A 25,195-nucleotide genomic window follows, 5' to 3' on the forward strand; every position below is an offset into this window, starting at 1 on the left:
CTAACGAAACTACTAGAACTGATAAACAAGTTCAGCAACACTGCAGGATACAAGATCAATATATAAAAATCAACTTTATTTCTATATACTCGGAGTGAATAATCTGAAAATGAAATTAAAGAATCCCATTCATGATAGTTTAAAAAGAATAAAATACCAAAGAATAATTTTTAAGTATAAATTTATAACTTGAAAAGTATAAAACACTGTTTAAGGAATTAAAGACAGTTTAAATAAAAGGCAAATACTTCATGTTCATTAATCAGAAGATTTAATACTGTTAACATGGCAATACTCCCCAAATGATGTGTAGATTTAATGCAATCCCTATGAGAAGCCTAGCTGACTTCTTTATAATAAGAAGTGACAAGCTGGTGCTAAAATTCATATGGAATTGCAAGGAACCCAGACCATCAAAACAATCTTGAAAAAGAAGAACAAAGTATTTAGACTCACACTTCTCAATTTCAAAACTTAATGCAAAGCAATGGTAATCAATATAGTGTGATACTGGCACAAGTATAGACATTAAATCAATGAAAAAGAATTGAGAATTTAGAAATAAGCCCACATATCAAGGTCAACTTATTTTCAACAAGGACAACAAGACCATTCAAGGGATAAAGAATAGTCTTTTCAGCAAATGTTTCTTGGACCACTGGATAACCATATGCAAAAGAATGAAGTTGGAACCTTACTTCACACCATACAAAAGTTAACTTGAGATGACTTAATTGTATGGTATGTGAATTACATCCCAATTAAGGCTACTTTAAAAAAATAAAATTTACTTCAGAATACTGAATTTACACAGAATACTATAATGCAGTGAAAGAAATCCAAATCTAATATAAAAACCTCTACATTTGGCGACTGGAAACTCTATGATTGGCAACATAGGGCAAAGGCATCAGTTTTCATCGAAGTATCCAGCCTGTGAATTATTAAACTTGTACTTTCTGCTATTCCTTATTCAGAGGAAACAGAGATAAATATCTTAGATGACAGTCTCAAAATAACTATTAAGTGCTTTAAGTTTAATACTTAGATATTCAGAGTAATTTATTGAATGGAAATGAAACAGTATAAAAATATAATCAAATAAACAACAGGTGCTGGTGAGGAATCAAAGAAAGGGGAACCCTTTTACACTGCTGGTGAGAATGTTAAACTGGTGCAGCCACTCTGGAAAATAGTATGGAGGTCTCTCATAAAGTTAAAAATGGAGCTACCCTATAATCCTATTCACTATGTAACTGCTTTTGCAGTAAATTCTATTCACTATCTAACTGCTTTTGCAAATTGGAAATTTTCAGTAGCAGTAGCCAGAACTAAATCCAAGGACCAATGCAGATTTTAAGATAGGTTGGCTTTATTGTTTCAATTTTATAGAATAACTGTATTTAGGTTTTTAGCAAATTTAACCCTCAGGCCTACAAAGTTTTGAAAAAATAAATGACATTGTCTTATTTGCTCACTATAATTTACCCGAAGTTAAATTTTATATATTAAAGCTAATGTCTATTGAAAACACAAAAAGGTTTTACTTTCAAGACTGCAGGTCTATATATTATCTGACTTTAATTTAGTATGTAATATTTAGTAATTTAATTAATTTAATTATTCAAACTTTAGACAACCCAAGAAGTATTTTCTAGTATACTTCATGATATAATAAGCATATTAGGCAGATTAAGTGAAATTTTCTTTAGCAAGAGATTTAAAATTAAAGTTAGGAGACTCAGGACAGAATATCAAAAACAGTATTTTTAGTTTACACATAATGGTTTATTTTTTATCATTTTAAAAAATATTTGCTTATATTAGAAAGAGAGAGTGTGTGTGCCTAGTGGGGCAGGAGCAGAGAGAGAGGGAGACAAAGAATCTCAAGCAGGCTCCATACTATCAGCACAGAGCCAGACACAGGGCTCAAACTCACAAACTGTGAGATAATGACCTGAGCCTAAATCAAATGTCAGATGCCTAACCGACTGAGCCACCCGAGGTAGCCCAATAATGGTTTATTTTCATTTTTCATATTTTAAATATAATACAAAAAGACTAAAATGAAGTCTAAAAAGAATAATAAAAACATACTCTTACAGCATTTAGATGTGTATTTTTTAAAAAGCATATTAAAATTAAAAAAATGTGCTTTTGAAAAAGTTCTATCTGGCCTTGAAGTCACACTAAAAAACTCGTTAATATTATTTTTGTATCTAATGCTAATAGTCAATGTGAAAGCTCCATACCAGCTGAAAACTTACTGATGCTAATGATGCACCAGGCACTTGCTCTGTATGTTACCTGTATTGGTTGCGCCTTACCACAATCCTGGAATCTACAATTTTTTATTTCCAATTTACAGATAAAAACCTAAGGTACACAGAGTGAAAAACAAGCCAGATTTATACAGCTGTTAAGACTGGAGCCAAATTCCATCTTAATGCCTCTCAGCCATTATACTTGTCTGTCAATTAATGAAAAGGGTGGGTCAACTGCAGCCAAGGGGAGGAGGCAACTTTTTAAAAAAGATGATTAAAAAAGGATGGAAGAATGAATAAATGCACAATTATGTACATTGATTCAAGCACCTTTACCAAAGTAAAGATCAATCTCCTATTTTCAAGGAATTAAAATACTTGCTTTACAATACAATGTTTTGTAGTCATATATTTTATTTGGTCAGAGCAAGTGTTAAGGAAGGACTAATTTTTGTAATCAGGTAACTTACAACACAGTAAGTTGATACTATACAGGACGTCAGCTTTGGGTTCTGGATTCCTGTGTCTCCCTCTCTTTAAGTTTGTGACCTCAGGCAACTAACAGTCTTTCTGTGACTTAATTTCCTCATCTGGAAAAATAGCAACTACCTAATAATAAAGCTATCTTGTGGGTCATGTGAAATAACACAGAGAAAACACATTACACATAGTAGTTGCCCACAAAACTTTAGTTCCAGCTAAGTTTGCAAAAGAATGTAATCAAAACATACACAAACTGCAGCTGAATGAACCATAAGGGAGTTAAGTCATAAAAAGATTCTTTGGGCTTCTGAGCCACAAACTTTCCTGTACCACAATGTATTTCAAATACACCAGGGCTCAACTCTCTGAGGTAAGCTGTTCATGATCAGCATACTTCAGAAGCTTTTCCCTCTAATCTCTCAAAATTCTCATAAGCTCCAAGCAACTCTGAGAAGAAGGAGGATCTTAAGAACAAGATTCAGGAGATGATGTTTCTCTTTCTCTGATCTTTTCCTCCCATTCTAGACCTGAACTCACATATCATGCTGCCAAATCTGAAAGGACTTTTTTTAGCACTGTTTCACAGAAACATAATGTGAATAAATGCAAACCAATGTGAAAATTTAAGTTTCCTAGTAGCCACATAAACAAATCAAAACAAAACAAAACAAATAACAAAAAACAAAAACACAAACTTGGGACACCTGGGTGGCTCAGTCGGTTAAGCATCCGACTTTGGCTCAGGTCATGATCTCACGGTTTGTGAGTTTGAGCCCCGTGTCGGGCTCTGTGCTATCAGTTCAGAGCCTGGAGCTTGCTTCAGATTCTGTGTCTCCCTCTTTCTCTGTCCCTCCCCCACTTACACTCTGTCTCTCTTTGTCTCTCAAAAAATGAATAAATGGTAAAAATTTAAAAAAAAACCACAAACTTTTAAACCAAGTGAAATTTAATATGTTGTTTAACACAATTTATCTAATATATTATCATGTCAATATTTAAGCAATATAAAAGCTATTTTAATGAGATAGTTTATATACTTTTTTGTACCAAACCTTTGTAATCTAGTAGGTGTTTCCTATTTACCACCCACCTTATTCTAGACTTTCATTTTGAATGTCTGATAGCCATATGTGGCTATTTGCTACCACACTAAATAGTGTTAACTACGCTACTACAATCACCTTCTATGTAAGATATATAAATGGGGGGGAAACCCCAGTTAACTATAATCACTTTCAATGTAAGATATATAAATGGGGGGGGGGGGGTGACCATTAAAATTATATACCTAATGAATACTGAATTTAAAAAGCTTACTTTCTGGGGGCGCCTGGGTGGCTCAGTCGGTTAGGCGTCCGACTTCAGCTCAGGTCACAATCTCGCGGTCCGCGAGTTCGAGCCCCGCATTGGGCTCTGGGCTGATGGCTCAGAGCCTGGAGCCTGCTTCTGATTCTGTGTCTCCCTCTCTCTCTGCCCCTCCCCCGTTCATGCCCTGTCTCTCTCTGTCTCAAAAATAAATAAACGTTAAAAAAATTTTTTTTTAAATAAAAAGCTTACTTTCTGTATACTGTTAAAATAATTATATAGTTTAATAAAAAAACATAAATGCCCCCTGTTTTTCTATGTATTTGAACCAGTTTTTCCTTGAAATAATGACACTGTAGGAATATTTATTTCTAACACAGTGGTGTCCCACTTAGCTGAGGTTTTGCTTTCTGTAGTTTAGTTGCCCATAGTCAACTATAGTGCAAAAGCAGATAATCTCCCTTTTGACATTATTGTTATGTCTGTAGTAGCTTAACACTTGGACAGTGAAAGAAACAATCAACAAAACTAAAAGGCAACTTATGGAATAGGAGAAGATATTTGCAAATGACATGTCAGATACAGGGCTGGTATCCAAAATCTGTAAAGAACTTAATCAAACTCAACACCCAAAAAATAAATAATCCAGTTAAGAAATGGGGAGAAGACTTGAATAGATCTTTCTCCAAAGAAGACATACAAATGGTTAAAAGACACATGAAAAACTTCTCAATATCACTCATCATCAGGTAAATATAAATCAAAACTGCAATGAGCTATCACCTCAAACCTGTAAGAATGGCTAAAATTAACAACACAAGAAATAACAGGTGTTGGTGAGGATTCAGAGAAAGGGGAGCCCTCTTACACTGTTGGTGGGTCTGCAAACGGTGCAACCACTCTGGAAAACAGCATGGAGGTTCCTCAAAAAGTTAAAAATAGAACCACCCTACAATCCAGCACTTACACTACTAAGTATTTATCCAAAGGATATAAATACTGACTCGAAGGGGCACATTCATCCCAATGTTTTATAGCATCACTATCAACAATAGCCAAACTATGGACAGGGCCCAAATGTCCATCGACTGATAAATGGGTAAAGAAGATGTGGGGTGTGTGTGTGTATATATATATATGTATATATATATATATATATATATATATATATATACACACATATATGTGTATATGTGTGTGTGTATATGTGTATATATATACATACATGCACACACATGTGGTATTATATATATGCATATATCTGTATATACATATCCATATACAAACATATATGTGTGTATATATACACACACATTATATATATATAATGCAATATTATTCAGCCATCAAAAAGAATGAAATCTTGCCATTTACAACAACATGGATGGAACTAGAGTGTACTATGCTAGGTAAAATCAGTCAGAAAAAAACAAATACCATATGATTTCAGTCATATGCAGAATTTAAGAAAGAAAATAGATGAACATAGGGGAAGGGAAGGAAAAACAAAATAAGATAAAAGAGAGGAAGGCAAACCATAATAGTCTCTTAACTATAGAGAACAAATTGAGGGTTGCTGGAGGGGAGGTGGATAAAGAGATGGGCTAAATGAGAAGGGAATAGGAATTTTATTTTTTTTTTTATTTTTAAAAAAAATTTTTTTTTCAACGTTTTTTATTTATTTTTGGGACAGAGAGAGACAGAGCATGAATGGGGGAGGGGCAGAGAGAGAGGGAGACACAGAATCGGAAACAGGCTCCAGGCTCCGAGCCATCAGCCCAGAGCCTGACGCGGGGCTCGAACTCACAGACCGCGAGATCGTGACCTGGCTGAAGTCGGACGCTTAACCGACTGCGCCACCCAGGCGCCCCGGGAATAGGAATTTTAAATATTTGTCATCTTCCCAAACTGGTGGTTGTTAGGCTGCCTAGATCTCAATGAGCCACAGATAAGCCTTAGAAGGTCCCTTAAGTCATGTAAAATTTAATAAGATACCCAAAACATCTACTAAATAAGAGGTTACTAACTCATTCTAAGGGATTTAAGGACTTAGCTGTTTGTTTGAAAAAACAGAACTTGTAGTTAAGACTGTTATCCCAAATAAAAGGTAAAAATTAAATTCCTGAGCCTGTGTTGTGGTCTTCAGTTCCTTAAATTTGTCTGGCTGAAGGTTTAGTCTTACAAGCTTGCCAAGTGCCCAGTTTATAGGAAAGAGTGAGGTAGTTTCAGCTGAAGAGAGAAAAATGAAACAGAAGTGGCTGATAGCCAGGCAGGGTCTAAGAACTTCTCCCAGGCTCTGCTCTGCCTCTGTTTCCCATCATCCTTAGGGAATCATTAATGGTTTCCCCACAAGAAATGAATTTCATCAAATATATTTTAAAATGTGTATTATTTTTCCTTTTCCTCACTATCTCCCCTTAAACAGGAACAGGTATTTTATTACTTAACTATAAACACATTTTTAAAAAACTGACATAGGAAGAAAAATATGGATTAAATAATCATTTAGATTACCTATGTATTTAACTATTGCTCCTCTCATGGGAATTGACATTATATATTAACTGAAGATCATCTTGACTTCTAGAACTTACCTTTACTCACCACAGATGATGCTTTATGAAGACACCTACTCAGGCAATATTATAACATATTATGGTATAACTTGGGGGAAAAAATGCTAAGAAAATGAAGTAAATTTATAAAGACCAGCTACCTGTTTTTTCCTGTACTGCAATTTATATTAAGGAATCCATTAATTTTTACATTACCTCATAGGAAAGTCAGGCAGATCCCAGACTTTCAGGGAAGTGGAATGAAACAAAGGGAGAAATATATCCTTATGTTTTTTCCTTTCACCTAAAGGTTTAGTAAATAGGTCGCTTTGGTGGTGAGCTATATTTACTTAGGTATATATAATGTAAGTCCTTTTAATCTTTTAATTTTTCTATTAATAAACTATTTTAAGAGCAGTCTTAGGTTTATTTAAAAATTGAGTAGAGAATATAAAGAGATCTCATATATTCCTTCAACCTCCACCCACACACCCTAATTATTATCATCTTGTATTAGCATGCTACATTTGTTACAATGATAACCAAATATTGATACGTTATTACTAACATCCATATTTTACATTAGGGTTTACCTTGTTCATTGTATATTCTGTAGGTTTTGACAAATGTATAATGACATGTATATCCACTATTACAGTATCATATAGAATAGTTCCATTGCCCTAATAGTGCCCTGAACTCCACCTATTTTCCCTCCTCTATTCCTCCCTTCCTTTTTGTTCTTTTTTTAAAAAAAAATCACAATTTTCAACAGAAAAACATTGCCATTTCTTTCCATACGGTATGTTAGAACTACTGTTTTGTAGGGAAACTGAAACTTACCGGTTCAACAAATTCAAACTTCTTTTTTTCTTGAACCTCTTGAATTTTAAAGACATATTCTAGTGATGCTTCATAAAAATTTTGATGCTCTCGGTCAATCAGTGTATCTGCCTAAGGAGTAAAAAAAGGCAAGTCATGACACAAAGTAATTATTGATGGCTCTATGTAGAAAAAGTCTCAAATCCTATTCTACTCCAATATCTCTATTAAAAGTTAAGTGCTACAAAAAGTTTTAATATAGCAATTCTATTATTATGTTTTGGGCATACAGAAACTAGGAAAACATAGTCCTTGCCCACCAGAGTTTACAGGACATGGAGTAAGAAGGGGCAGCAGGGAGTAAGTGTACCACATTCAGTACAAAAAATATGAAAAGGCATCTAAATGTATATGAAAATCTATGGGATTATAGGAAAAGAAACTAGACTCAGGAAGAAAATGGTGGTATGAGTTGGATCTTAAGATGAACAACTGGCAGTCAAAGATGAAAAAGTAAAGAGGCATGAAAGAGACTGACAGAGTTTGGCTGCAGAGTAAAAAGTGGAGGACAGGACGGTTAAGTAAGGTTGGCATCATACTTTAAAAAATCTTGGATGCTGCATAACAAATTTTGGATTTTAACTGAGGGAGAATCATTTGAGAATATTCAGCAGAGTCATATCATTAGGTAAACTCTTAGAAAGGGAATACATGTAACAGAGGCAAAAAAAAATTCAATGGTTCTAAAATAGTGAACGATGCTCCATCAATGATATGCACATTTATTATTTATAACTGCAATAAGGTTCTACTGATAAAGCGTGAGAAAGTGTTATTGAGATAATTTTTTTTTGATGTTGCTCTCCTCTATGCTCACTATCATCTTCTGATGTCCTCTTTAAAACTGACGTTGGTTTACTAGTATAAGCATGATTTTACTTTTCTTTTCCAGTTTTGCACTCCTACCTGCCAGCTGAGATTACTAAAAGCAGATGAAAAGAATGGGCTCTCTGTAGTACTAAGTATCCACCAACAATAATTTGGGAGCAGAAAATTGCTTTTTGGATCCATTTAACAATGCTAATTTCACATAAAGAAGCTTTAAAAGAGAGAAAATCAGGTTTGTTGGCTTGGGCATCATAGCATCTTAAAATTTCATTTGAAACACTTTTAATAATAATTACATTTATTTGCTATAAATCTATTTATATAAATAAAAAATAGCCCGATATTATTAGCAACTCATTTTAGGTATTTTTAAAGTTGAGAATTCCAAGTTCCCGAACTAATATATAAAAAGAACATATAAATCAGGTAGGAAATTTGGACCAGAAACTTCTCAGCTCCCAGAAGACTGTTTAGGTATCAGCATTTCATACAAATCATTATATTTTCTTATGACTGTTTCAAGGAACACGGTATTTACAGACTCAATGGTAAGGAGGTATATAGGTGGTGGTATGCTAATCAATGTTTAACAACTGGCTCTCTGGTGGGCATACCTGATTTGTAGTATTTGCTGGTTTCAATGATGTAAATATTTCCCAAATAGCCAATTCCAAACCACAAACCCAGCATCACTGAATGTGAGAGTTGGAGAGAGATGGGAAAATCAGCTCTCCAAAGGAACGCTCCAGTACAGCACGGGATGTAAAGGATGTGAGAATAATTTCAGTCTCAGAGATAACATTCCATTCCACAAGTTACCTCTGAAGCTTTTATTTACTTAAAAAAATAATGACATTGCTTATATTGACTAGCACATAAGAACAAACTATAGAGACTACTAGACACCTTTAGAGCTTAAGATGGCTATTTGTGGTCAACAAAGCTGTGAAGATGGCACAGTAGTCCTGAATGTTCTCCACTGAAAGGCCTGTTTACAAGGCTAGTCCTTGCTGGTATCTGGGAAAATGGATTTCAGGAGGGTACCTACCACCCTAAATGGTAAGAGTAGCTCACTGTTCCTAAATTGTGCCAACAATATGATTTATTTTGAACACCTGCTTTCCTTCTGGGAGTCTGGAATTTAAGGATATGACACACAGAGAGTACCTATGTGAGGAGCCCCCAATTAAAACCACGGACACTCAGTCTATGAGTTTCTTTCTAATAGACAACATTTTACACGTGTTGTCACAACTTATGGCTGGGGGAATTAAACATGCTCTATCTGTCTCCACTGAAAGAGGACTCTTGGAAGTTTGTGCCTGCTTTCCCCCAGACTTCATTCTATGCATCTTCCGCTGATTTTTCATTATATCCTCCTAGCAAATCACCAAACCTAGGGGTGGTCTTGGGGACCCCTGACCTAAGAGCATTGTCATTTACTCAGAAACTTATTTGCCATGCACAATCCCATGTCATGAAAAGATGGGGGATGGGGGTGCAAGGAAGGATAAAAGAGAATAATGGCTCTTACCATTTGCCGGTAATAGATGTTTTCCATCATCTCCAATCTAGACAACTATATTCAATATACAAAACCTGCTTTGAAAGGTCATCCAGATGGTACAGAGCTAAAGGAATACTGTACTTTATTACCTTTCCAGTACAAGATTTAGAAAGGCATTCTTTTACTTAAGGTGACTCCTTTTTGTACTTATGCTAATAGTGTGTGGTTCAGTAGAAGGCACTTTTGCTCATATATCCACCAGCAACTTTTGCTTGATATTTTGTACTGGATAAGAAGGATAACCATACACTTTATTGTCCCAACTTTTATTTTATTTACTTATTTATTTTTATTTTTTTAAATCTTTATTTATTTTTGAGAGAGACAGAGAGAAAGAAAGCGGGGAGGGACATAGAGAGAGGGAGACACAGAATCTGAAGCAGGCTCCAGGCTCTGAGCTGTCAGCACAGAGCCTGATGCGGGGCTTGAACTCACAAGCTGTGAGATCATGACCTGAGCTGAAGTCAGATGCCCAACCCACTGAGCCACCCAGGTGCTCCTTGTCCCAACTTTTAAAACTAATAGGGAGCATTAGTAATACTCATGCCAGAACAATATGTATAAACTATTGTTTACTAGACAAAGGGGACAGTAAAGTCATTCTGTTAAAAAAAAAAGTTAATTTCTTAAGAAAACCATATAGTTCTGCAGATACTTAAATTCTTCCTCAGATACAATAAGCTACTTATGTTAACTTAAGGCAAGAAAACACTTGATGTGACATTTGTCGAATCACCCACAAAGAAGAAAGAATTTAAGCTGGACTCTGAAGAATGGAGGGGTTTACAGTAGGCAGAGATAAAAGGAGAACAGTTTAAGACAGGGAATATAGTCAAGAAAAGTTATGTTTCAGTAGACTGCAAGGTTTAGAATAATCAAATATGAGAGGTAAGGAGTAAGATAGCATGAGTGACAACTTCATCATATACACAGGGTAAAAGCTTGAGGAAGATGTTGATTTGTCAAAGTAGCATTTCAAGAAGATTAAAGTGGGGACAGTAGAATATATTGATTAAATGGCAAAGCTGGGTACATGTGATAATAAAAGACTTCTAGGGGTAAAGGTGTTTATATATCCCAGTAAGAAAAAAAGAAGTTGAAAGATGTGCGTGTGAGAAGCAAGGAGGAGAAAAAGTCAAAGATAATTTTGATAAGAGATAATACCAGCACTAATAGAGAATTAAAGAAATGAAAAGTAGGAGGAAATCTGAGAAAACCGTGATGTGAAATTTCACACATTCACTAAATGATAGTCTGAACCAGGAACCACCAGGCAATGCAGGTGGAGAGATATGATGAAATCATGACCCATGAGACATTCATTAAGATGTTACAGAGAGTATGGAAGAAGAGATTTCAGGGACACACACTCTATAACAATAGAGGCATAATGGTAGATCTAAGGAAGTCCTTTCATTTAGGAGGTGGAGATAAGAGGAACCTGTTGAAAGACTATTTAGTGATACATGGAAAACCAAAAGTTTTTCTATGAGAAACTTTTTCTCCTATATTTTTTCCTCATTATGAAAGTAATATATATTCATTATTTGAAGCTTACTCATTATTCATTATTATAAATATAAAAATAAGAATTATAATCCTACTGTTAATATTTTTATATGGAACACACACCAACTTAAACAAACTGGATAATACTGTACATTCCAATGAGTATTTCTCAATGTATTTAAATAATTTGCAAATAAAACTTTTTACAGCCATATTACATTCCATTTTGGTCAAGCTATATTGGTATATTTACTCCAATCACTCATTTGTGCCATTTTCACATGTTTCTAAATTTTGCATTGTGAATAACTCTTGTATCAATATATTTATACAATTTATTTTTTTTGCTCATGCCTGATAATTCCTCTTAAGTAAATTCCGGCCAATAAAAATGATTTCAATTATCCTGTACATTTAAACTTTGTTGAAATAAGTTGCCAAATTTACTTCAGGATTGAATGAATGAGTTTATGTTCCCACCATAAAAGCAAAAGTGTACTCAGTTTCCCATACCTTCACTAACTATGTATATTATCTTCTCATAAGTTACAATAATATCCTGCTGCATGTGACACTGAAACTTACAATACTTATTATGTGTTAATAATTGTAAGTTTCAGTGTCACATGCAGCAGGATATTATTGTAATTGTGATGCTTCTAAGCTTTGGTTTCCTTTTTCAAGTTTATGTTGGCTCTTCAGAGTCTTTTGTGGTTCCATACAAACTTTCAGATTATTTGTTCTAGTTCTGTGAAAAAATGTTGTTGGCATTTTGATAGGGATTGCACTGAATATGTAGATTTCTTTGGCTAGTATAGGCATTTTAATAATTGTTTTCCAGTCCATCAGCATGGAATGCCTTCTCATTTTTTTCTGATCATCTTAAATTCCTATCATTAGTGTTTTTAGTTTTCAGAGTATATAGTATAGTCTTTCACCTCTTTGGTTAGGTTTATTCCTAGGTATCTTATTATTTTTGATGCAATTGTGAACGGGACTGTTTTCTTAATTCTTCTTTCTGCTTCTTCATTATTGTTGTGTAGAAATGCAACAGATTCCTATACATTGATTTTGTATCCTGAAACTTGACTCAGTTCATTTACCAGTTCTAGCAGTTGTTTGGGGAGTCTTCTGGGTTTTCAATATAGAGTATCATGTCACCTGTAAATATGAAAGTTTTACTTCTTCCTTACCAATTTAGATGCTTTTTATTTCTTTTTGTTGTCTGCTCCGGCTAGGACTACCAGTACTATATTGAATAAAACTGGTGAGACATACTTGTCTCATTTCTGATCTTAGAGGAAAAGCACTTAGTTTTTCCCCATTAAGGATGATGTTCACTGTGGGTTTTTCATATATGGCCTTTATTATATTGAGGTGTGTTCCTTCTAAACTCAGTTTGTTGAGGGTTTATTCCATGAATGGATATTGTACTTTGTCAAATGTTTCTTCTGTGTCCATTGATGATCATATGGTTCTTATCCCCTCTCTTATCAATGTGATGTATCATGTTGATTGATTTGTGAATACTGAACCACCATTTCATCATAGGAATAAATGTCACATAGTTGTGGTGAATGATTTTTTAATATACTGTTGAATTCTATTTGCTAGTATTTTCTTGAGAATTTTTACATGTATGTTCATCAGAGATATTGGCCTATAGTTCTCTTTTTTGTGTGTGATGTCTTTTTCTGGTTTTGGTATCAGGGTAATGCTTGCCTCTTACAATGAATTTGGAAGTCTTCCTTACCTACTATTTTTTGGAATACTTTGAGAAGAATAGGTATTAATTTCACTAAATGATTGGTAGAATGTGCCTGTGAAGCCATCTGGTACTGACTTTTGGTTTGGGGAATTTTTTGATTATTGATTCAATTTGTTTGCTGATTATCAATCTGTTCAAATTTTCTATTTCTTCCTGGATCAGTTTTGGTAGGTTATATGGTTCTAAGACTTTATCCATTTCTTCCAGGTTGTCTAATTTGTTGGCATAGAGTTTTTCATAATATTCTCTTATTATTATTTGTACTTCTGTGGGGTCAGTTGTTATTTCCCCCCTCTCATTTGTGATTCTTTTAAGTACTTTCTCTTTTTTTCTTGATAAGTCAGGCTAGAGGCTTATCAATTTTATTTTTTATTATTTTATTTTATTTTAAAGAACCAGTTCCTGGCTTCATTGATCTGTTCTAGTGTTATTCTAGTTTCTACATCAGTTGCTTCCGTACTAGTCTTTATTATTTCTTTTCTTGTGGTTCAGGGTTTGGTCTGTTGTCTATCACTAGCTCCTTTAGTTGTAATGTTAGGCAATGTTTTATTATCTCCTTTAGCTTGTATATCTGGGATATTTCTTGCTTCTTGAGGTCAGCCTGTATTGCTATAAACTTCCCTCTTAGAACCACTGTTGCTGCATCCCAAAGGTTGTGAACTGTTATATTTTCATTTTCATTTGTTTCCATGTAATTTTTAAATTCTTCGTTGATTTCTTGGTCAACTCATTCATTATTTAATAGCATGTTACTTAACCATTAAGCATGTGTAGTCTTTCCAGATTTTTTCAAGTGGTTGACTTCTAGTTTCATAGTGTTGTAGTCTGAAAAAAATGCATGGTATGACCACAATATTCTTGAATTTGTTGAGGCTTGTTGTGTGGCATAGTGTGTGATCTATTCTGGAGATTGTTCTATGTGCTCTCAAAAAGAATGAGAATACATATTCTCACATAAGAATTCTTTCTTTTCCAGTGAACATGGGTCATTCCCGTGAATAGATCACATATTGGGTCACAAATCAGCCCTCAAAAAGTACAAAAAAGTTGAGATCATATGCATGTTTTCAGACCACAATGCTATGAAACTTGAAGTCAACAAGAAAAAAATTGGAAAGACCACAAATACATGGAAGTTGAAGAACATTCCATTAAAGAATGAACAGGTTAACCAGGAAATAAAAAACTGAGTAATAAAGTAACATGGAAGCAAACACAAATGAAAACATAACAGTCCAAAACCGTTGGGATGCAGCAAAGGCTGTCCTAAAAGGGAAGTTTATTGTAATACAGGCCTACCTCAAGAAGCAAGAAAGGTCTCAAATATACAACCTAACCTTACATATAAAGGAGCTAGGAAAGGAACAGCAAATAAGGCTTAAAGCCAGCAGATGGCAAATTATAAATACTAGAGCAGAAATAAACAATATACAAACAAAAAAAGTAGTAGAACAGATCAATGAAATTAAGAGCTAGTTCTTTGAAAGAATTAATAAAATGGATAAACTCCTAGCTAGACTTATCAAAAAGAAAACAGAAAGGATCCAAAAAAATCACAAATGAAATGGGAGAGATCACAAGCAACACCACCGAAATACAATTATAAGAGAATACTATGAAAATTTATATGTCAGCAAACTGGGCAATCTGGAAGAAAAGAATAAATTTCTAGAAACATACAAACTACAAAAACGGAAACAGGAAGAAATAGAAAATTTGAATAGATCCATAACCAGCAAAGAAACAGAATTGGTTATCAAAAATCTCCCAATGAACCAAAGTCCAGGGTTAGATGGGTTCCCAGGGGAATTCTACCAGACATTTAAACGAGACTTGATACTTACTCTTCTCAAACTGTTCCAAAAAAAAAAAATAGAAATGGAAGGAAAACTTCTGAACTCATTCTACAAGGCCAGCATTACCTTGATTCCAAAACCAGACAAAGACTCCACTTTTTTAAAAAAAGGAGAATTACAGGCCAGTATGCTTAATAAACATGGATGCAAAAATTATCAACATGAGACTAGCAAATCGAATCCAACAGTACATACCAGTGGGATTTATTCCTGGGCTGCAGAGCTGGTTCAATAGGTACAAATCAATCAATGTGATACACCATATTAATAAAAGAAAGGAAAAGAACCATATGATCCACTCAAAAGATGCAGAAAAAGCATGTGACAAAATACAGCTTCCATTCTTGATAAAAACCTTCAACAAAGTAAGGATAGACGGGACATACCTCAACATCATAAAGTCCATATACAAAAGACCCACAGCTAATATCATCCTCAATGGGGAAAAACTGAAAGCCTTTCCACCATGGTCAAGAATGAGTGAAGGATCTCCATTCTCACCATTACAACATAGTACTGGAAGTCTTAGCCTCAGCAATCAGACAACAAAAAGAAATAAATCACATACAAATCAGCAAGGAAGAAGTCAAACTTTTACTATTTGCAAAAGACTCCACCAAAAAATTGTTAGAATACATGAATTCAGAAAAGTTGCAGGATATAAAATCAATGAGCAGAAATCTGTTGCATTTTTATACACTGATAATGAAGTAGCAGAAAAAGAAAGTGAGGAATCAACCCCCTTTTACAATTGCACCAAAAACGATAATATACCTAGGAATAAGCCTAACTAAAGAGGTAAAAGATCTGTACTCTGAAAACTATAGAAGACTTATGAAAGATATTGAAGGGGACACAAAGAAATGGAAAAGCATTCCATGCTCATGGATTGGAAGAAAAAAACATTATTAAAGTTCTACACTACCCAAAGCAATCTACACATTTAATGCAATCCCTATCAAAATACCACCAGCATTCTTCATAAAGCTAGAACTAACAATCCAAAAATTTGTATGGAGCCAGAAAAGACCTCATATAGCCAAAGCAATTCTGAAAGTGAAAAACAAAACAAGAGGCATCACAATTCTGTATTTTAAGCTATATTACAAAGCTGCAGTCATCAAGACAGTAGGGTACTGGCGCAAAAACAGACATACAGATCAATGGAACAGAGTAAAAAACCCAGAAATTGATCCACAACTATACAGTCAACTCATCCTTGACAAAGCAGGAAAAAATATCCAATGGAAAAAAGTCTCTTCAACAAATGGTGTTGGGAAAACTAGACAGCAACATGCAGAAGAATGAAACTGGACCACTTTCTTACACTATACACAAAAATAAATTCAAAATGGATGAAAGACCTAAATGTGAGGCAGAAAACCATCAAAATCATAGAGGAGAGGTGCCTGGGTTGCTCAGTCAGTTAAGCGTCCAACTTCATCTCCAGTCATGCTCTCGTGGTTTATGAGTTCAAGCCTCTGCTAACAGAGTCTGCTTGGGATTCTCTCTCTCTCTCCCTCTCTCTCTCTGCACCCCCCCCCCCCACTCATGCACACTCTTTCTCTTTCTCTGTCTCTCAAAATAAATAAATAAACTTAAAAATATTTGTAGAGAAGAACATAGGCAGCAACCTCTTTGACCTCAGCTGGAGCAACTTCTAACTAGACACATAGCCAGGGGGAAGGGAAACAAAAGCAAAAATGAACTATTGGGACTTCAACAAGAGAAAAAGCTTCACCACAGCAAAGGAAACAATCAATAAACCTAAAAGGCAGCCTACGAAAATGGGAAAAGGTATTTGCAAATGACATATCAGATAAAGGATTAGTATTTAAAATCTATAAAGAATTTATCAAACTCAACAACCAAAATACAAGTAATCTAGTTAAGAAATGGGCAGAAGACATGAATAGACACTTTTCCAAAGAAGACTCCCAGATGGTTGGCTAACAGACACATGAAAAGGTGCTCAACTTCACTCATCATTAGGGAAATACCAATCAAAACCACAAAGAGCTATCACTTCACACCTGTCAGAATGGCTAAAATTAATAACACAAGAAACAACAGGTGTTGGCAACAATACAAAGAAAGGGGAACCCTCTTAAATTGTTGGTGGGAATGCAAACTGGTGCAGCCACTCTGAAAAACAGTATGGAGGTTCCCCAAAAAGTTAAAAATAGAACTATCCTATAATCCAGCAATTGCACGACTAGGTATTTACCCAAAGGATACAAAAATGCTGATGTGAAGGGGTACATGTACCCTGATGTTTATACCAGCATTATCAACAATAGCCAAACTACGGAGCAAGCACAAATGTCCATTGACTGATGGATGGAAAAAGAGATGTGGTGTGTGTGTTTATATATATATATATATATATATATATATATATATATATATATATATATATGGAATATTATTCTTTCATCAAAAAAGAATGAAATCTCGCCATTTGCAACAATGTAGATGAAGCTAGAGTGTATTACGCTAAGCGAAATAAGTCAGAGAAAGACAAATACCATATGATTTCACTCATATGTGGAATTTAAGAAGGAAAACAGATGAACATATGGAGGGCAAGAAAAAGAGAACAAGGGAACAAACCATAAGACACTATTAAAGATAGAGAACAAACTGAGGTTTGATGGAGGGAGGTGGGTGGGGGATGGGCTAGATGGGTGATGGGTATTAAGGAGGGCACTTGTTATGATGAGCACTGGGTGTTGTATGTTAAGTGATGAATCACTGAATTCTACTCCTGAAACCAATATTGTACTGTATGTTAACTAACTAGAATTAAATAAAAATTTGAAGTTAAAAAAAAAAAAAAAAAGAATAGCATGTGTATTCTGCTGTTTTAAGACGGAATGTTCTGAATGTATCTGAGAAATCCATCTGGTCCAGTGTGTCATTCAAAGCCATTCTTTCCTCGTTGATTTTCTGTTTAGATCGTATCACCATTGATGTACGTAGGGTATTAAAATCCCCCACTATTGTGTTACCATCAATTAATTCCTTTGTGTTTGTTATTAATTCCTTTATGTATTTGGATGCTCCCATGTTAGGCACATAACTATCATCTTCTTATTGGACTGTCCTCTTTATTATTATGTAATATCTTTCTTTGTCTCTTATTAGTCTTTGTTTTAAAGTTTACTTTGTCTGATATAAGTATTGGTACTTCAGGGGCGCCTGGGTGGCTAGGTCGGTTAAATGTCCAACTTTGGCTCAAGTCATGATCTCATGGTTTGTGGGTTCGAGCTCCACATTGGACTCTGTGTAGACGAGTCACTGATTTCCCTAAGTCTATTCTCATTTTGCAAAATCCTCTTTCTCTCTTTGTTCAGCTTGATTACTTTCCATTACTCTGCCTTCTAGGTCATTCATTCATTCCTCTGGTTCTTCCAGCCTACTGTTCATTCCATCAAGTGGGTTTTTCATTTTGTTTATTGAGCCCTTTATCCCTGTTATGTTCCTTATCTCTGTTATGGGTCTCACTGATGGCTTTCGCTCTTTTCTCAAATTTACTGAGTATCTTTATGATCATTACTTTAAATTCTTTATCAGCCAGATTACTTAGATCTGTTTCATTTAGATCTCTGGCCTTGGCCTTGTCCTATTTGGGACAAAGTCCTCTGTCTTCTCACTTTGTGTAAGTCTCCATGCCTATGTTAGGAAAGTCAGGTACATCTCTTATGCTTGAGGGTAATGGCCTTATGAAGAAGAGGTCCTGTAGTGACCTACACTGTAGTGTCCCCTGTCCAGGAGTGTCTCCAATGTATGCTGTATGTGGTCTGCTCTTGTGTCCCTTCAGGCCAGTCATCTACAAAGTCTCTCTTTGCCTGCTGTGAGCAGTGTTTGGACCCTGGCCTGAATGTGGCATGTTTTAACTAGGTGTGCTCTGATCTGCTTGTGAAATGAGACATATTGCCATCGCCACTGGAACCTAGGCTACACAAAACTCCTGCATCTGGAGACGCAGTGTTGGCAGGGGTTTGGGCTGGTCTTTTGGGGGTATGGGCCTTCCATTCTGGAACTAAGGTAAACATGACTAGATAGGGCATGGAGTTGGGAGCGAGGGCAGGACTTGGTTTAAGCAAGGTAGGTAGTGCCTATGCTGCAGTAGTTCCCACAGGTGGCCTTGTACTTATGCTGAGGGGCAGGGAAGGGAAATAGCACCTGCTAATTCCTTTGTTCCTAGAAGGGTCTCTCTATGAATGCTACCTCTCTGGGACATGCTCTGGGATAACCAAGTAACCTCACCACTGAGTGCCCCCAAATGCTCTTCAGATTCCTATTTCCACACTGTACATCCACAGCCTGTTTGTCCTGCCTTCCCTCCCACAGAACTCCAGGATTTAAGTCCCACTGGTTGCCAGAACTCATGAAATTCAGCCCCTCTTGCTTTCCAAGCCAATTGCCAAGGGGATTTGTTTTTCCTGTGCACTCCTCTGTAGCGTGTTAGTCTGTCTCTCACCCTTCTCCACAATTATGGCTCCCTCCCATCACAATGGCCATGATCCATTTCTCTCTCAAACTGTGTCTCTGCACTTCCTACCTTCTTTGATGTGGCTTCTTCTCTATGTTTAGTTGTGAAGTTTGTTCTGCTAGTCTTCAGGTCAATTTCTGGGATATTTAGCATGATTTGATAGTTATCTAATTATATTCATGGGATGAGGAAAGCCTAGGGTCCTTCTACTCCAACACCATCTTCTTCTCCACTCTGTGCTCTTTCAAATGGTTACCTCATATTTTTCCATTGAAGACTTTTTCACAGTGATTTGCAAATGCAACTTATACATAAGAGATGGTAATCCTGTGTCATATGTTGTACAAATTCCCTAAAACTTTTACTTTTCATTTGATTTAATACATTTTGAAATAGAGATTATTTTTATACATTCTGGTCTTTCCACATTTCCTTTATGATCTCTTCCTCTTATACATAGAAATAAAGTATCCAGTTACATATCAAATATTACTTCTTTTCGTTTACTATAAAGCCTATAATCTTAACAAGTCTTTCTAATTCTGTTTACTCCAATGATCCATCTCATTGATAGCCTTGTAGTTTTATCAACACAAGCTGACCCCTAATTCAGTACTATAAATGGGCAACCACTTATTTTCCATTAAGAAATCAACAAGAAGTCAAGTGTGCAGGTGAGAAGGCACAGAGTGGTGTTTCTGAAAACAGCTTAATAAGCTGGGTACTGACAGAAGTACCAGAGTTTCTCTGGAAAGGAACGGAGGTTACAGAATTAAATGCAAGCATGGCAGCTTCTCCCTTCAACAGGTTTGATTCTTGGAAGAGTAGAGGGAAAAAAAACAATGCACATTTTCCCTTGCCTATTATGTGCTCTGAACAGCTGCTCTGGCACAATTTGTGCACTGTGTTCTGTTGTAGGTTATGGCTCCTGGAAAAGAAGTATGTGCCTGCATGCACATGTGTGTGTGCACGTGAGTGTGTGCACGTGAGTGTGTGTGTGTGTGTGTGTGTGTGTAATGGGGCAAGTAGAGAATGCTATTAATCATATTATAGGTTTTCCTAGGCTCCAACTAAATACAGAACCAGAACAGATATTCTTTTCTACCATAGCCTGAGGGATTGAGGGCTACTAACAGGCAAATATTAAATACAGAGTTAGGTTGTCAGGGAAAACTGAAGTATACCCTCTAGAGGATTTTAGAATTTGGATAAAGTTAGTATTTGCTTGATGGTTTAGGCAATATCTGAGTCTGAATCTGAATCTTAAGAACATATAACCCTTTAAAGATTCTAAAAAGCACCCTTGATTTAGAAGGGGTATATTTTTAAAATGGCACCTGGCCAAAGCCCTTGGCATGACAGATAGTGGTTTACTGTGATAATAAGGTGAGCCTTCCTTTACATGACTACATTTACACACTCCATTCTTTCCTAGGTTTCTTGCAGTGTAATAATCAAAGAGGTAAGCGAGCATTTAAGAAGTCTGGAACATGTAAATATAATATTAAGTTACAACATAGTACTTCATAAGATTAGACATGCCAATGAAAACTAAAAATATGATTTTTCTTAATGACAGATTTTTCTCCATTTCAATTTAGTCAGAAAATCTTTCCCTAGACACATAAGTGTATATAAACATATCCTACTTTAATAACAGGTGTTAATAACAATATATTAGTTATAATGAATACATGTGTAAATAACAAAAATTACCAATATTAAAACTTTTTTTAAAAAAACATTTTTTGAATGAGAGATTCAGTTCACTAAATGAGAACATAGGAGAATAGCAAAGAGCAAAAAGAAATAAAAATAACCCTCTCATGCCTTTTGACTCCAGGCATGCCTTTTGACTCCACTGCATCCATACTCCAACTTAACAAGTATGCCTTGTGGGTGAATGTGGAGGTAAGGCAAATAAGGAATAAAGAGAGTGGAGATCCAGGTTTGATAAGCAGTTCAGGAAGGTAGGTGGCTTTGCTATAAAGATTAAGAGGAGGCATTTGAAAAAGGTTCTTAACTGAGATATCTAGAAGTACAAACAGAAGAGAAAGAGGAGACTGGAGGAGACTCAGCACAGTATAAGATTCCCTGCAAAGGTCTGGAGGGCAGTAAGGAACTGCAGGTGAATGAGTTCAACAACTCCCATGGTTCAGTGTCAGCCATGTGTCAAGATTTTATAGTTGCTAAGATATTAGATAATGGCAAGAGGGCCCAATTTTTGTTTTTAAACGTATCTGATCACTGGAACTGGAACAATATTACACTTTAGTAAAAGGACTACTCGATTTTATTAATTATACTTAAAAACTACCAATGATAAATATTTCAGAAAAAAAGGGAAGATATGGACTGCTTCCATGCATAGATGTTAGTAAAATATTTCTGTTGCCTTGTTTTTTAAGAAAATTGATAAAAAAAATAGAGATTTTATAATGTGTAATTGTGGATCTGTTTTCCCCTTAATGCAGAAGCAACACCTTAAAAACAGATATAAAAAAAGCTATTCCATGAATTTGGTAGGTCCTGACATTGAAAAAATGCCCAATAAGAAAAGAAAAAAGTCTTATTCTATTCCTTCTCATCATTATTAAAGAGTAGCAGATTTGGGGAGTGCCTTGGTGGCTCAGTCAGTTGAGCTTCCCACTCTTGGTTTCGGCTTAGGTCATGACTTCATGATTTCTGAGATCAAGCCCCTTGTTGTGTGTGTGGGGGGGCACTATCAGCAAGGAGCTTGCTTGAGACTCTCTCTCTCTGCCCCTCTCCCTGTTCATGTGTGGGCACCAGAGCTTCCTCTCTCTCTCTCAAAATACATAAATACACACTTTTTAAAAAGAGTCGCATATTTTGAGATACTACCACCTTTGGAAATTTGGACTTCACATGATTTAATGCTAATGCCCTTTTCACATTTCAATTGGAAAAACTTACCTCTTGCAAATGAGATTCCTTTTTCTTTGCAGACAAATTTAAATGTTTCTCAAGAATAGAATAGTACTTTTCACTTTCCTTATCAAACTTCTTCTTTCCATCCTAGGGGGTAACAACAACAAAACATACTAATTAGAGACTAAAATTTTGATTTTTTTTTTACCATCACCATCAAATGTCCAATACAAGTATTTACTACAGATTTAGTGAGCTCCAAATATGTATAAAACTTGATGGAGTAGGAAGAAGGATGTGAAACAAGTCATTTGACTATGTATTCAAATATGTAAACAAAATTCTCAAAGAAGTTCATGGAACTATAGTATGAAGGGAGCCAGGTTGGCTAGAGTAGAATCCCTCTGAGAACTTTATAATTGATTCTCAATAGGAAATTCTGATCTAGTAAGTGTGAGATAGGACCAAGAGAGAGTGTCTCATTTCATTTTTTTGGTGATTTCAATGAGTTAACATATAACCAGTTTAGAGAAGTGCTCACATAGACTCTTTTAAGGAATCATTATTTCCCAGCTACAAAAAGATACCTGATATTTCAAACCATTCTTGATGAGGGGAAACAGAGGGAAACAAACTTCTAAAAATTGGTAGCATGAAATAATTAAGTAAGATGGTTCAAAATCAAACCAAAAAGGTTAACAACATCTTTATCATACACTCAACATAACTAATGGCTAACCTTTGCTTACTCTTAAAATTGTATTATCTTATAGGGGAAGCTGCAGGGGAAATCTATACCTTTCAGCTGGTGGTGCATTCTTATAGAAATGCAAATGGAATAAAATCCTAAAGGAGAAAGACATGCCTCGACATATAATGTTCTCCAACTATAAATATGTTTTTCATCAGGGAACTTTTTTTCTATTTATGAGTCCCTATGAAATAAATACTAGGTGATCATACTCATAAATTTCATTCACCAAAGAAGTACTCTTCTTTGCTTTTATTTCAGTGTTATTGGAAATGCAATGTCTGGACCACTTTAATGAGAGTCAAGTATTTCTATTCAAAATGCAGCTTCCTATTATCCCCATCCAGAGATTCAGGAATTATTAATTTTTAACAAGCTCTCTGATTATTATGCATAATGTTTTCCTTCATTATTTGCTGAAGTATTTCAAAGAGGTTAATAAAAAATAATAATAGATGGGTATATGCTTGTTTCAGTAGCACACATACTAAAATTGGAACAATACAGAGAAGAGTACAACATAATGTATAGAGTTGTAGAATCACTGTATTGCACACCTGAAAACAATGTAACATTGTGTGCCAACTATACATCAATAGGAAAAAAAAAATTAATACATGGATAGATGTATGGATGGACAGGAGGAGGAGGGGAAGAAAGAAGAAAGGGAAAAGACAGGCAGGCCTCTGGTCTGTCTGTCCCATTATCTGAAGTTGTCAGATTCAGACTGATAGATCCAAGTAATTTTTTTGATTCACTGCCACCTCTGACATTTTTAACTCACCATGATCTAGTTCCAAATATGGAACTTCAGAAAGTTAACGGACAAAATTACACCAAATGGGAAGAGCACTGTAAAAGTTCAAGTCACTTTTGGGCCATTTAAGAAGTACTAATATGTCTGTAAATTAAACTATTGGACTGATAAATGAGAAAAGTCAAAATCTTCAAGGGATTTTTATTACATAAGGAGAAAATGTGGCCGGAGAAACACAATAAAAAAATAAAGAGTGGTATTCACATCAAAAAAGCAGGTCTACTGAGAAACTCCTATTACAGAATGTGGAGCAGCAGACCCAGAAGGAAGCAGAGAAGTCCAAGGCTCAGGATGGAACAAGCTTGTCCTCTCTACTGTTGCAACAAGACACCTGGGTGAATATTTCATCCTTTGTTCAATGGAGCTTACTTTTTAATCTAGCATTTCATGCTCACAATTGACCTTCCCAATCAACGTTTTGAAAAGTCTCTCCCACTAGCACTTTTGAGCTCCTTATCTTTTTTCTCTGCAGGTCATCTCTCCTCTGACAAAATGCTCATTTCTTCTAATTTCCACATATTCAAGTTACATACACTTTAGCACACAACTCAAACAGGCCTCATTCACAAGTCCCTTCCATCAACTCTCCCTCCCTTTTGAAGGCTCACAGAGCTTTACATATAAATTTCTTATAGTGTTTGTGTTTGACACTGTAGGAGAGAAATTTAGGTATGTACCCTATCCTCTTTTTAAAACTGAATATTTGAGAAAGTGCTCAATAACTATTTAATGAACAAGGGAACTTCGTCCTCTTATAACACTGGACACCACAATCCCTCACAGATAGTCCATTTGTTTAAAACAAAACAAAACAAAACAAAACAAAACAAAACAAAATCCGTAATACCAGGGACAATTCTACACAAATAGCTTAACAGCTTAACTCAATCCCAATGTGCACAAACACTGGGGGGCAACCAGTCACATTACAGTTACACATTACAAATTACACAATGCTGACTCACTTTCATTTTAGGGGACTTAAAATTTTTTGCTGTGCATAGAAGAAACTGTGTAAAGGCAAAGAGAACACAGCTGTGGTGACAACACTAGTATCTTTGTTTTCAGTCAGTGTTTGATGGCATTTTTGGAAACAATTCAGTGCCAACATGTCAGCATTCCTGGCAATATAAAACTCATTCCCAGAGCACTTTCTGGACTCTTATTCAAATCCTAGTACTTCACCAGGCCAGCAACAGATCTACTCAAAGGTTCCAATGATG

At 35.4% G+C, this 25,195-nt stretch overlaps 1 protein-coding gene across 2 annotated transcripts in view; it reads right to left on the bottom strand.

Annotated features, from left to right (window-relative positions):
• The window catches only part of ARHGAP42 (Rho GTPase activating protein 42), a 312,428-nt gene that overhangs the window by 80,591 nt on the left and 206,642 nt on the right, over window positions 1–25,195 (bottom strand). For both annotated transcript variants that reach the window (XM_058687389.1, XM_058687388.1), the window contains exons 5-6: window positions 22,450–22,551; window positions 7,451–7,561 (exon numbers count right to left, since the gene is read on the bottom strand). In XM_058687389.1, the coding sequence (XP_058543372.1) occupies window positions 7,451–7,561; window positions 22,450–22,551 (213 nt within the window). The remainder of the gene's footprint in view (window positions 1–7,450; window positions 7,562–22,449; window positions 22,552–25,195) is intronic.

This window comes from Neofelis nebulosa, chromosome 10 (genome assembly GCF_028018385.1).
Source record: "Neofelis nebulosa isolate mNeoNeb1 chromosome 10, mNeoNeb1.pri, whole genome shotgun sequence".
NCBI classification, from domain to species: domain Eukaryota; kingdom Metazoa; phylum Chordata; class Mammalia; order Carnivora; family Felidae; genus Neofelis; species Neofelis nebulosa.